General features: G+C 47.7%; 3 protein-coding genes across 3 annotated transcripts; all 3 read left to right on the top strand.

Annotated features, from left to right (window-relative positions):
* Positions 1-90: 90 nt before the first annotated feature.
* On the top strand, positions 91-1521 carry FPOAC1_006306 (uncharacterized protein; the record flags this gene model as incomplete). The annotated part of the gene is made up of 1 exon (XM_044850791.1): positions 91-1521. The coding sequence occupies one exon, from the start codon at positions 91-93 to the stop codon at positions 1519-1521; it is 1431 nt and encodes a 476-aa protein (XP_044709503.1).
* A 773-nt stretch (positions 1522-2294) lies between these two features.
* Positions 2295-6099, top strand: FPOAC1_006305 (uncharacterized protein; the record flags this gene model as incomplete). Its single annotated transcript, XM_044850790.1, has 5 exons — positions 2295-2427; positions 2779-3050; positions 3097-3530; positions 3577-4883; positions 4934-6099. The coding sequence occupies 5 exons, from the start codon at positions 2295-2297 to the stop codon at positions 6097-6099; spliced, it is 3312 nt and encodes a 1103-aa protein (XP_044709502.1).
* A 4020-nt stretch (positions 6100-10119) lies between these two features.
* FPOAC1_006304 (uncharacterized protein) lies at positions 10120-14811 on the top strand (the record flags this gene model as incomplete). Its single annotated transcript, XM_044850789.1, has 6 exons — positions 10120-10824; positions 10888-11621; positions 11676-12305; positions 12353-13059; positions 13109-14010; positions 14059-14811. 6 exons carry the CDS (start codon positions 10120-10122, stop codon positions 14809-14811), a joined length of 4431 nt encoding a protein of 1476 aa, XP_044709501.1.
* Positions 14812-14895: the final 84 nt, after the last annotated feature.

Genomic DNA, 14895 nt, shown 5'->3' with positions numbered 1-14895 from the left:
TCACTCTCCATTCACTCACTCATCTACTCTTGCAAGAGTTTAATACAATCGTTAATTCACACATTCGTTCTCAAGACTACAACCTTCAAGATGCGTTACACCGATATTGTCGCCCTGGCCATGGGCAATGTGGTCGCCGCTCAATTCCCCACCACCACTCGCTTTGCCAACACCACCACCGCCGGTTTCGAGACTGAGACTGCCACTTCTGGTACCGTTACCATCGGTACCGAGACAACTGGCACTGAGACTACCGCTGCTTCCACCAGCACTGCTGCTGGAGGTATTGGAAACCCAGACGGCTTCAACTTCCTTGGCTGCTTCTCTGACAATGGTTTCCCCGGCTTCACTCTTGCCTACTCCAGCGAGGATAACGATGCCGACGAATGTGCTGAGGCATGTGCTGGCTCCAACTACTTCGGTTTGAACGATGAGAGCTGTTACTGCAGCGGAGAGTTTGACTTCAGCCAAGCCACCGCTGTCAGCTCGGACCAGTGTGACATTGTCTGCCCAGGAGACGACTCAGTCAACTGTGGTGGCCGCACCTCTGGCTCTCGCATCATGCGCCGCCAGAGCATTGACATTAACGTTCTCCTCTCCATCTACATCGCCATCGGTGTCAACCCCGGTGAAACTGAGACCGTTGTCAACACCGACTTCATCACTGAGACTCTCCCTGCCTCCACCACCACTGCTACTGTTACCTTCACCGAGAGTGGCGAGGTTGCCACCAAGACCGTCACAACTGTTCTTCCTGTTATTCCTACCAGTGTTATCATCATCTGCTACGGTAACTACTGTGCTCCTCAAGTCCACTGCCCTACCTGCACCAAGTGGCAGGTGGTTTGTGAGGACGACCTTTGCGCGCCTCGCGAATGTTACGACGACACATGGAACAAGCTCAAGATCTGTAAGAACGGAAGCTGCTACTACTCTGACTACAAGAACGAGGAGTGCAACCAGAAGATCACCTGCCACGGATCCAGCTGCGAGATTGACTACTCTGAGGATTACGCCCGCAAGTTTGTCTGTGACGTTGAGGAGGATCGCTACTACTTCGACCAGTGCAAGGATGACTGCTACAGCTACGAGAAGTGCGCTCACGGAGAGTGCGAGCCCGTTCACCCTCCTGTCAGCCCTCCCAAGCCCATCAGCCCTCCTAAGCCCATCACTCCTGGCAAGCCTCCTGTTGTTGTTGTCCCTGAGCCCAAGCCCGAGCACCCCGTCAAGCCTGAGCACCCTGCTCCTCCTGCTAAGCAACCTGAGCACCCTGCCCCTCCTGCTAAGCAACCTGAGCACCCTGCCCCTCCCGCTAAGCAGCCCGAGCACCCTGCTCCTCCCGCTAAGCAGCCCGAGCACCCTGCTCCTCCTGCCAAGCAGCCTGAGGCTCCCAAGACTGAGCAGCCCAAGACTGAGCAGCCCGAGACCGGAAAGCCTGAGGTTCCTGTTGTCACCGCTGGTGCTGCCAAGTCCTTCGCCGGCTTGGCCGCTGCCATGGCTGGTTTCGCTTTCGTCCTGTAGAATCTTCCTTCTTGTGTTGGAGTTTCATGGTACCTTAGTATTGCATTGTGGAGCATAACTGTTCTTAGCATTGATCGGTTTGGTTCCCATTCTAGGACTCTTGTCCAGTATTAGCATTCATGTACATTCTTCAGTCATCTAGTATGAGGGCCACTTTTGCCAGACTAGAGTTGCTTGTTCTTTCTTCAGTGGCGGGTTTTTAGGGGATAGAGATTATTTAATACACTTGACAAAGTTCATCATACCATCATCGTTCACTCAGTTCTGATCTGCCTCCTGATTTGTATAGCCAATCTCGTGTGAAGGCTAATGGGGACTTTGTCTGTACGCAATCACACTGGCACTCTCTGGGAAAGTGTTAGGTAGTCAAAGATCTGGTTGTAGCTCAACTCCGACCCATATTTTCTTAATAACAAAGGTAACCTCCAATTACAGAATGCATCTTTCGAGTTAAACTTCGTTGCGGGGTTGCAGTGTCAACACTCCAATAATGATTCTATCACCATAACTCAATTCCCCTTAGCCAAGTAAACGCCTATGGGTGGATAAACTCGACACCAGGGTATTAGAAAAGTCAGCCGCCAGTAACATAAGAGACGAAATTAGTAGACCACTTGATGCTACTTAGACTATGCGTCTTAGGCTATTTATTTTTGTGCTAAGTCCAAAGGTCAACTCTTATGTTACCCACTAGCTCGGGCCAGCACTCATTGACACAATTGGATCAGCAGCATGACTGACAAATGACTTTTTCTCTCGGCCGCAGCATCATCATGGCACGTTATTGCGATTCCACGAATCAAGTACCTTTGCCCAGGAGCGGGGACTCGTCTACAGTAGTGATCGAGACGAACAAACTGGATGTTGACCGTCATCTACGGATACCGACTGGCCTGATCATCGTGGGTAAATACTTTTAGAGCTTCCGGTTGGCCAATGCCCCGGATTAATCACTCAAGCATGAAAACAACCGGTCTCGTGGCTAATAAGGAACCTGGCTCAGTGGGGCTGATGCAACACTACGATGATCATACCCCAACTTATTCAAGGACAAGTTCCACTTAAATGAACGATGCCATAATGCCTAAACTAAATTCTTCGAAATATGCTTGTTCTATTTATCCGGTAGTTGTATATAAGAAAAGAATAGCTGGTTGTGGCTTGCTATAGCTATGACCAATTGCTTGAAGTACCTCACCTAGGACCGCTCTTCTTCTCAGGCGATGAAGCTCTCACGAGTATCGCTAACGTTGTTAGGCCTGGTGCCATTGGCGTCAGGTCTAGGTCAACAGGCTATTGTCTCTTTCAACAGCTCAGACGATGCCTTCCAAATTGTGGGTGGCGATGTTGGCAAAGGCCAAATCCGTGTCTCCGAGGACGAATACTGGGGAGTAATTCGTGCCGCTGGAGACCTAGCCGTTGACTTTGGACGTGTTACTGGCACAAACTTCACGCTAAGCAATGGCAAGAAGGATGCTTCTGCAGCCAAGTATACCTTTGAACCCGTGGATGTAAAGAACAACACATACGTCAGTATTTCGCATCACATCGATAGACAGAGCTAACAGCTTACAGTACCGCACTCTTGAAGAGCAGAGCTTTTCTGGTCCTGAATACACGGACCCGGATGAAGCTAACACGGCCATCATTGTTGGTACAATTGGCCATTCAAAGCTTATTGACTCTCTCATCGACGACGGTCTAATCGATGCCAGTAAGATTGAAGGCAAATGGGAGTCCTTTGTCAGTCAACTTGTGAAGAACCCCATCAATGGAACAGCCCAGGCACTTGTCATTGCAGGTAGTGATCCCAGAGGAACCATTTACGGCATCTATGACGTTAGCGAACAAATTGGTGTCAGTCCATGGTACTGGTGGGCCGACGTCCCTGTGCGCAAGCGGGATGAAATCTATGTTACATCCAAGCCAAAGGTTCAAAAGTCACCTTCAGTCAAGTACCGAGGTATCTTCCTCAACGACGAGCAGCCAGGACTATCCAGTTGGGTCGGGTACGTTTATAGTCATACTTTGTAAAGCACGCACTAACTCGGCTAGATCTCGTTGGAAGCCAACTTGGAACAATGCTGCACCTTATAACCATGAGTTCTACGCTCTTGTTTCAGAGTTACTGCTTCGTCTGCGAGCCAACTACCTCTGGCCAACTGTCTGGGGTAGCATGGTTTACATCGATGATCCGTTCAACCAGCCACTGCTTGATGCCTACGAAATTGTGCTTGGTGGATCTCACACCGAGCCTATGATGCGAGCCCAGAACGAATTCCGCACATTTTATGAGGGTGAATGGCAGTACCACACCAACAACGAGACTATCGACGAGTACTTTCGCTATGGTGTTGAGAGAGCCAAGCCTTATGCTCGAAACAGCCTGTGGACTATGGCAATGAGAGGAACTGGCGACACAGCCATCGAGGGCGATCAAGGAATTGATGGCATTGTTAATATGCTCGAGACACTTGTCGACAACCAGCGCGAAATTCTTCGAAAGGGTCTGAAGGTCGATAACCTCACCGATGTTCCGTCTTTGTGGTGCCTATACAAGGAGGTTCAGTCATACCAGGAGCGCGGCCTCGAGGTTCCGGATGACATCACCCTCCTATGGGCAGATGATAACTGGGGAAACATCCGCCGATTGCCTCTTGCCAACGAAACCGAGCGTTCTGGTGGTGCTGGTGTCTACTATCACTTCGATTATGTTGGAGATCCACGAAATTACAAATGGATAAACACAATCCAACTTGAGAAGACCACTGAGCAAATGACCCTGGCCTACCACAGGAACGCACGTCGCATCTGGATCGTGAACGTTGGTGATCTCAAGCCAAAGGAAATCCCCATCAGTCATTTCATGGATCTCGCTTACGACACTGAGCGATGGGAAGCTGATGGTACCACTAAGTGGGTTGAAGCATGGGTTGAACGAGAGTTCGGCAGTGAGCATGTTGAGGCCATCACAAGTATCATGACACGCTACGGCATGTATGCTGCTCGTCGCAAATTCGAGTTGCTGGAGCCCTGGGTCTACTCAGTCATCAACTACCATGAGGCCGAAGCTATTCTAGAGCAGTGGGCCACTCTAAGAGAGGATACCCAGGCTGTCTATGACAAGCTAGACTCTGAATACCAGCCTGCATTTTTCGAGATGCTCCTCCACCCAGTTCTTGGTGGCGAGATTGTTAACAAGATCCAGATTTATGGCGCCAAGAATCAGCTTTACGCTGGACAGAAGCGAAACTCGGCCAACGATGTCATCTGGAAGTCTCTTGATCTTATGTACAAGGATTCCAACCTGACACAGAGATGGAACGAGGTTCTTGATGGCAAGTGGGCACATATCATGGATCGTAAGTCTTTATCATCAATTTTGCGACTTGTCACATCTAACTGTCCACAGAAACTCACCTAGGTTATGACGGTTACTGGCAACAGCCCATGCGAAATACCCTTCCTGATCTTCGATTCGTCCAGGATGTCTGGCCATCACTGGGTGGTGAATACGGTGTTGGCGTCGAGGGTTCAAATGCCACCATTATGGGTGACAGTCGATGGCACTCCCTGTCCTCCAATGTGCTGGAACTCCCTCCTCTTGAGCCATTTGGGGCTCGATCTCGATACATCGACGTCTTTCACCGAGGACCTAAGTCTTGTAACTGGTTTGCAGCTCCTTGGGAAGACTATGTTCAACTCTCTCAGTACAATGGTACAGTCGGTGGCAACAATGGTACGGATAGCCGCGTCTACGTCACAGTTGACTGGGATAAGGCTCCCAAGGCACCCAACACAACAGAAGTTTTCATCAACGTCACTAGTGACTGCCAGGGATTCGAAAGATACAGCGGTCGGGATCCCAAGATTGTCGCAACAGTCATCAACCGAGAACTACCCGACAGCTTTGAAGAGGGCTTTGTTGAATCTGATGGACATGTCTCGATTGAAGCGTCCCACTACCAGAAGATCCACGAGGGAGACTCAGACAACTCATCGCTCGAGTATCACACTATCAAGAACTACGGCCGAACTCTCGCTGGTGTTGGGTTGTATCCTCTTGATACTGAGAAGCTGGATGTCGGCGAGGGACCTGCTTTGGAGTACGACATGTACCTGTACACAAACCATTCAGCAGCCAACGTGACCATTTTCATGTCTCCTGGTGCCAACTACCTTGGAGATCGAAACCCTCTCGAGTATGCCATTGTGCTGTACCCATCCGGTGAGGAGCAGCCTGACCCAACTCTTGTCCGACCGATTGGTCCCAATATGGGTACCAATATGCCTGATGGATGGGGCTACGCTGTTGGAAACGCTGTTTGGGGTCTGTATGGTAACTATACTACATCTTCATTCGAGGTTCCCAAGGAGGGAGCTTATACTCTTCGTATCTGGGCCTTGTTGCCCAACATCTTGATTCAAAAGATTGTGGTTGACCTGGGTGGTGTGCGACAGTCTTACCTTGGACCCCCAGAGAGCTTCCTCCTTGGTCGGGATGAGCAAGGCAAGTACAACGGTACTTCATTCACAAGCACACCAGGCATCTTGGGAGGGACATATGATAAGTCTTGATGAATAAGGCACGGACATGATGTAACGACTTTGACTTTATAGCAATACAATCTTTGTACTACTAAGATATCTCACTCCTCTTGTCTGGCTGTTCTTGAGGACCGGCTGTTATCTCTGCTAGGCCTCAGTTGCTCCAAATTACATATAATTAATGATGAATCATCATCAGGTAAGGAGGCACTTTCACTCCTTCAAAGCGTCTCTTGACGTCGTTTCCAGATTGTTTTTTTCTTCTGTTCGCTATCTGTGACATATTCTGCCACATATCAAAACATCTTTGAGATGCAGATCTCTATAATTAATATTCAGTGTTTGCTTCCGTAACGTCGTCACTCCTTTAGAACCTAGCCAACGTTCTAGACTAGAATGTTGCTTGAAGGGCTGGTTTGTCTGAAGGTCGGGTTGTTTCTAGAAGAACATCACGAAATCAGGGCCCATCTAATGTCAGACCCCAGGAACCTGTCTACCTACCCTTTATATATTGAGTTAACTCTCTATATCTTTAACGAGGAGTGGTCTAGTGGTAAAACAAACCTATAAACCTACAAACCTACAAACCTAAAAAAAACCTACAAACCACTCTTTAAAACCCACCTAAAACCACTTTCACCCACTAGGCCGCTCCTTGTTTTTTGCATTTTGCAAGTTCGAATCCCGCGAACCGTCGAGGTCTTGAACTGTAGACGATGGGTAGGTATCTTCAACGACCCTTGGTTTTCGAATTTACCACCAAAATCAGCTGCCCCCCATTTGAGGGGCATCCACGTCCAGTATTCTAAATTCAGTTGCCCACTCGAGCATTGCAAAATCTTACCTTGGCTGTATTCGCACCTCACTGATAGCCCAACACGGACGTAGACAGACTGTAGACAGCAACTTGATAAAACCAGATCTCTGCTATTTCAGTTACGTTCTTGATTCCGCATTCAGAGTATAACTAGTGATATATGTGAAATGAAAATCATTTTATAATCTGCACATTCTATGATGTACATTTCGCAGTAAAAGGCATGTTCAGTGACTGAGTAGAAAATAATGTTAGTCAGCAACAGCCTACTATCCAGATACTATTATCCCTATTTCGCAACTAAAAGTATATTCAGCGACAGAATAAATGTTTTACTTATTGAGCTATATTCTTTCTCCTGGTTCACTTAGTAGCTGCACTGCAGAGGTTTTAAATCTCCCGTCTAACTCTTCCTTTACACTACTTGTATTATTGAAGATTCTACTATTATATATAGATTGCGAATTGAAGTGCTCGCTAGTTAGGTCCTTTTACGAAACTAGGTTAAATGCAATACGTCTATGTGGAATGATTAGTAATTAGTACTTAGAAAGAAGTAAACAAATGCTGGGACACATGACTCCAACTGCGCATTGTTTACGATCTCTTATTTCTCCTTTTTCTGCACAGCAGTGAATCACTGACGCGGCCCACCACGCCCAAATCATTCCACTTGACTTGACCTAAAGCCTCAACCTCCTACATCTTCATCCTTCTTCTCCTCTATCACGCATCGCCTTCTCCTTTCTACACCAACACAACACGACACCAGCACCACCACGGTGCCTCAAAGCCCTTGAGATTTAACACCTATTTCTTTCTGTATGTATTCAACTTATGCGCGCTTTTTGTTTGCCTCTTTCTAACATTCGCAGTCTTTTCCTATATCCCCCATTTCGAGTCGCCTGAGATCATACTGCATCTTCCAGGAGCAAAAGCCTTCACCACCTTGTCGCATCTACACAGACAACTCGCTTTAAGTTACGTCTTTTCGATAATTTAATTTATACTTGATATTGTTATTTAACAAGTTCTGAAAACCTTCCTTTAAATACTTTACAGGTAATATTAAAAATGGCATATACTGCGCCTTTCGTAATGCTTGCAAGATAGCCTTTCAACAGGGCAGATTTATCTGGAGGTCGGGTTGTTATTGGAGGAATGTGATAAGATTAGGAGACCCATAGTAATTTCAGACTCAAGGACGGACTTCACATCTGCATGTAATTACAGCCCCTCAGGGTATCAGAAAAATTGGCCGCTGGAAGCATAAGAGACGAAATTAGTAGGCCACTTTATTCTCCTTAGACTACATAGTATAGCTCTTGGACTATTTGTTTTTATAACCTAAGATTTAGGAGGTCATCTTTTCTGCTACCCACTAGAATAGAACCCTACTGAACCTGAACCAGCGTTTGCAGACGCGTCGCGTCTTGCATGAGTGCTTTCGCGCTCGACACTAGGCCTGTTGAAGGATAGATAGCTCGCTTTTGGTCTGATTGACTTTCGAAGGGACATGTCAACAAACATTTCTATCAACAATTTGCTTGCTCCACAGGCAAGATTCCTTACTGGGCACGAATCATTAGACATGGACATTTGACCCGATACTGATGCAGATTGCTACCTATACACGGTGGCCCTGGTAAATGGCATGTGTGGGAATAATCAGGGCGACAACAAACCAGGAGACAATAACTTCCAGCCGAGAAATTCCGGGTAGGGCATCGCCGATCAATAGCCAGTCTCCAGACATTTGTAGACATTTTATTCCCGTTGCCAACTTGTTCGTAGCTGGGCCAATGAAATCGCGATGTATCGCGGCCCAGCATTCCTCATCTCATGGATGATGATTCCAATCCAGAGATGTTACCCTATAGCCACCCCAGTTGATAACATCACGAATCTCTCACGACGGGAGCAGAATTTGAAGGTCAATTGACTAGATTATTTGCAAGAGGAAGAAGTTGCTGCTGTCTGTACGGCTCGACAGAAGCTTCCTTTATAAGTCACCGATATCATAGAGTTCATGCCGTATAAGTCACGCCTATATTAGAAAACCTAGAGTCTTGAGAGAAACCTTGACTTAATATTTTATTGAAAATTTAATCTATCTGGACAGATTAACCTTTATTAATAACCTTGAAGAAACCGAGAAGACGAAAGCTTAAGCCGTCATAAAAATTAAATTACCCTATAGCCAACTCAAGGGAGTCTGATGTAGCACTAAGTTTAGCGATACGAAGCTACAGTCTAATGACAGTTTCTCAAGCTGTGATCAAGAAGGGCCAACGGAATGTGCAAAGCTATTGATCAATTGTGAGACGTCTCTACTATTGTGGTTGTGCGGTCCAACGTCGAGAGGTTGACGCTAACGGGAACGAAAAATTAATTCACCATCAGGTTGTTAGATGTGGGTCGACTTTGACACATCTCAAACTCAAAATACCTTAAATAACAGTGTCTGTCTGATTGGAATCTCGTGCCGTTGTGAATTTATCTAGAACACCATCAGGGAGACTATGAGTGAGTTCAAACAAAGCATCTGATACAGGATCGTAGTCATTTTTTACCATCAGCTGCAAGCATGTTAGTTACCCTGTCATTATCTTTCACATGCTGTATTCTGATCCGAATGAATACGAAAGACGAAAGATGCCATGATATGACTTTTCAACGGATCCGCGAATACATTGCCCGGCTCGCTCGGTTCTTTCCACGCTTCCGACAAGCCGTTTCCGCACTAACTAAGCCTACACGGGTTGGCCTTCTGAGACTACCTAGTTAGATTTGAGTAATGATGCTCTCGCCTCGCAGCCACAGTAGGTAGAACCAACACCTGACAAAAACGTCAGAGTCTCCCCAGCCGAGGAAAGCATGTGAGGAAGCCCAAAGTTTGACCTCAACCTCAACCTCAACCAACATCCGATCCAGAAATGTACCAATGGTAGCTCCCGGGGGATTGCACCCGTCTGCATCACAAGTTTTAAACCTTCGGTCTCGGGTTACCTGACAGGCTTGTGAAGTTGTCGTTGCTATCATTCCTGCTGACAGGCTTAAAGTCAAACTGCTTTCAGCTGAAAATGAGTTTACTTAAACTACTTGGCAACCAGCACGCCTCTATGGTATAACAATAATAATAACAATAACCATCGTACCACGGATTGCCAATTGTATTCGTTGCATCCTGGTATTAAAAATATTTCCAATCCATTGCTATAGCCGCCATCAAAATGGCTTCTCAACAGTCCACGGAAAGCCTGCCAGACTCAGGCCACGAAAATGGATCAACATCCAACCACTCGAGCCATGATCCCCAATACTCTACCGGCAGCACCTATGGCCGGCCCTCGCCCATCTCGCGAGCCAATACAATGATCATGGATGAGCAAGATCGTCTAGAACTTCATAGGCTTGCTACCGGAATTTCGCAGCATCGCAGACAGAGTGCATCCAGTCTTACACCGACAGTGCCAGCCATCGAAGAACAAGACCCTGCATTGGACCCGACAAACAAAGCTTTTGACCTCTCAGAATGGTTACCATCCTTTATGCACCGATTGCAGGAAGCTGGCGTAGGACCAAAGAGTGCAGGAGTTGCTTTCAAAGACCTCAGTGTTTCCGGCACTGGAGCGGCTTTGCAGCTACAAAAGACTCTTGGCGATGTGTTGATGGCGCCATTGCGCATTGCACAGCATCTCAAGGCAGGTAAGAAGGAGCCGAAAACGATACTTCACCGATTCGATGGCCTTCTCCAGGGTGGTGAAACTCTCATAGTCCTCGGTCGCCCAGGTTCCGGATGTTCGACACTACTCAAGACCATGACTGGGGAGCTTGAGGGCCTCAGCGTCGGCCACCAATCAATCATTACATACAATGGCATCTCCCAAAAAGATATGATGAAAGAATTCAAGGGTGAAACAGAGTACAACCAAGAGGTAAGAAGCTGGGACACATCTAATAACGTCAATTGAGGCTTTACTGACCCATGTTACCAACAGGTCGACAAGCATTTCCCACATCTGACCGTCGGACAAACACTCGAATTCGCAGCGGCATGTCGCATGCCCTCCAACTCTAAGACAATAATTGGATTGACCCGCAAAGAGGCTTGCAAGAGTGCCACCAAGATTGTCATGGCAGTCTGCGGTCTTACTCACACATACAACACAATGGTCGGTAACGATTTCATCCGTGGTGTCTCGGGAGGAGAGCGCAAACGTGTTAGTATCGCTGAAATGATGCTGGCACAATCCCCTATGGCTGCCTGGGATAATAGCACTCGTGGCTTGGACTCGGCGACTGCCTTGAAGTTCGCCGCAGCCATTCGTCTGGCGTCTGATTATACCGGATCTGCCAATGCCTTGGCCATCTACCAAGCCAGTCAAGCCATTTACGACCTCTTCGACAAGGCGGTAGTTCTCTACGAGGGTCGACAGATTTATTTCGGACCAGCGAACCAAGCAAAGGCCTACTTCGAGAAGATGGGCTGGCAATGCCCTCAACGTCAAACCGTGGGCGACTTCCTGACCTCTGCCACCAATCCCCAAGAGAGAAAAGCCCGACCAGGAATGGACAAGATTGTGCCTCGTACCGCGGAAGAATTCGAGAGGTATTGGCACAACTCGCCAGAATACAAGGCGTTGCGAGAGGAGATTGAGCAGTATCAGGGCAAGTATCAAGTCAATGACCGATCGGCGGTCATGGCTCCAATGCGAGAGCGCAAGAACCTCATGTAAGTGCAACCCAGGTAATATCCGGAACAACCATGCTAATGATACATGACCAGTCAAGAGAAGCGCGTCCCACGCACGTCTCCATACATCATCAACCTCTCAACACAGATTCGCCTAACCACGAAACGAGCTTACCAGCGAATCTGGAACGATATTGCCGCAACCGCGACACATACTACAACGCAAATCATCATGGCCCTCATCATTGGTTCTGTATACTATGGCACAGACGATGATACTGCCAGCTTCTACTCCAAGGGAGCTGTGCTCTTCATGGGTATTCTGATCAACGGCTTTGCAGCTATTTCCGAGATCAACAATCTTTATTCGCAACGTCCTATTGTTGAGAAGCATGCATCTTATGCCTTCTATCATCCCGCAGCCGAGGCCATCTCCGGTATCGTGGCCGACATACCCATCAAGTTTGTTTCCGCTACCGTCTTCAATATCATCCTCTACTTCCTCTCGGGACTTCGTCGAGAGCCGGGTCCATTCTTCCTCTACTTTCTCATCTCGTTCATCTCCACATTTGTCATGTCAGCCATCTTCCGTACCTTGGCTGCTGTTACCAAGACAGTTTCTCAAGCCATGACGCTGGCCGGTATCATGATTCTGGCTCTCGTGATTTACACGGGTTTCATGATCCACGTTCCACAAATGGTTGACTGGTTTGGTTGGATCAGGTAAGCAAAAAAAAGGCTTCATGTACTATTCTACTAACACCTTTTAGATGGATCAACCCCATTTATTATGCCTTCGAGATCCTGGTATCGAACGAGTTCCATGGCCGAGAGTTTGAGTGCTCATCTTTCATTCCTGCTTATCCTCAACTGATCGGCGATTCGTGGATCTGTTCGACCGTTGGAGCTGTAGCCGGCCGACGAACAGTCAGCGGTGACGACTTCATCGAGACGAACTACGAATACTATCACTCTCATGTCTGGCGCAACTTTGGCATCCTGCTGGCATTTCTCATCTTCTTCATGGCTCTGTACTTCACAGCGACTGAGATAAACTCAAAGACATCCAGCAAGGCTGAAGTACTCGTCTTCCAGCGCGGCCACGTTCCCGCCCACATGGAATCCGGCGCGGACAGAAGTGCTATGAATGAGGAGCTTGCTGTGCCTGAGAAGAATACGCAAGGAGCTGATACCACTACCGCACTGGAACCTCAAACCGATGTTTTCACTTGGAAGGATGTCGTGTATGATATTGACATCAAGGGAGAGCCACGCCGACTTTTGGATCACGTCACCGGTTGGGTCAAGCCAGGTACTCTTACAGCTCTGATGGGTGTCAGTGGCGCTGGAAAGACGACCCTTCTCGACGTTCTAGCTCAGAGAACCAGCATGGGTGTTATCACAGGAGACATGTTTGTCAATGGTAAGCCACTGGATGCAAGTTTCCAGAGGAAAACAGGTTATGTGCAGCAACAAGGTAAGTCATACAGCTATCCTTTATCCAGTCTATCATTAACATAAACAAGATCTTCATCTTGAGACCTCCACTGTTCGCGAAAGTCTGCGATTCAGTGCTATGCTCCGCCAGCCAAGCACTGTCAGTACTGAGGAGAAACAAGAATGGGTTGAGAAAGTCATCGACATGCTCAACATGAGGGACTTTGCCAGCGCCGTTGTGGGTGTGCCCGGCGAGGGCCTCAATGTTGAACAGCGCAAGCTTCTCACGATTGGAGTCGAACTTGCTGCTAAGCCAAAGCTTCTTCTTTTCCTCGATGAGCCGACAAGTGGTTTAGACTCCCAGAGTTCTTGGGCCATTGTTGCCTTCCTCCGCAAACTAACAGACGCCGGACAGGCAATTCTTTGTACTGTCCATCAACCCAGTGCGATCTTGTTCCAAGAGTTTGACCGACTTCTCTTCCTCGCACAAGGTGGCAGAACAGTCTACTTCGGTGAGATTGGCAGAAACTCACGTACTCTTCTGGATTACTTTGAGAGACAGGGAGCTAGAACCTGTGGCGATGATGAAAACCCCGCTGAATGGATGCTTGAGATAGTCAACAACGCCAAAAGCTCCAAAGGAGAGGACTGGCATACTGCTTGGAAGGCAAGTCAAGAGCGAGTGGATGTTGAGGCCGAAATCGAAAGGATCCATTCAACCATGTCATCAAAACCAGTCGCGGACGATGCCGCCAGTCAATCGGAATTCGCAATGCCTTTTATCGCTCAGCTTCGCGAAGTCACCATCAGAGTCTTCCAGCAGTACTGGAGAATGCCAAATTACATCATGGCGAAGATGGTGCTCTGCACAGTCTCCGGTCTCTTTATCGGCTTCTCATTCTTCAACGCCGACTCTACCTTTGCTGGCATGCAGAACATCCTGTTCTCTGTGTTTATGATTGTTACTGTCTTCACTGCTGTGGTGCAACAAGTAAGTCTCAGACTCATCATTGCTACATGCCTCACTAATACTATGTAGATACATCCTCATTTCATCACTCAGCGTGAGCTGTATGAAGTGCGAGAGCGCCCCAGCAAGGCATACTCTTGGAAGGCCTTTATGATCGCCAACGTTGTTGTTGAGGTTCCTTACCAGATTGTCACTGGCATTCTCATGTTTGGCGCATTTTACTACCCCGTCATTGGTGTACAGGGCTCGGCCCGTCAAGGTCTCGTACTCTTGTTCATGATCCAGCTCATGCTGTACGCAAGCTCGTTTGCTCAGATGACAATTGCCGCGCTTCCCAACGCACTTACTGCGGCTTCTATTGTCACACTCTTGGTTCTTATGAGTTTGACATTCTGTGGTGTCCTTCAACCGCCTTCCTCCCTGCCTGGATTCTGGATGTTTATGTATCGTGTCAGTCCCTTCACATACTGGCTCGCTGGTATTGTGTCTACTATATTAGCTGGTCGTGCCATTGAGTGTTCAGAGGACGAGACGGCAACATTTAACCCGCCTTCTGGTCAGACATGTGGCGAATACATGGCCGCATACTTGACACAGGCACCAGGAAGGCTTCAAAACCCTGATGCTACACAGGAATGCCAGTACTGCTCACTTGTCAATGCGGACCAGTTCTTGGCTGGAAGTAAGATTTACTGGGGTGAGAGATGGCGCAATTATGGCCTTGTCTGGGCGTATGTTGCATTCAACATATCCATTGCTGTTTTGTCTTATTATGTTTTCAGGGTTAAGAAGTGGAACTTGGGAAAGAAGAAGAAGGCTTGAGATATGTTTGTCAGTTAATTATGTTGTTAGTATAATTTGCACTAATGTCGTCTCTTATTCTGCAAAAGGCTAATCAATACGCTC

The sequence above is a fragment of the Fusarium poae genome, chromosome 2, assembly GCF_019609905.1.
Source record: "Fusarium poae strain DAOMC 252244 chromosome 2, whole genome shotgun sequence".
Lineage (NCBI taxonomy): Eukaryota > Fungi > Ascomycota > Sordariomycetes > Hypocreales > Nectriaceae > Fusarium > Fusarium poae.
The sequence above is the reverse complement of the archived record's forward strand: the minus strand, read 5'-3'. Positions and strand labels throughout refer to the sequence as shown.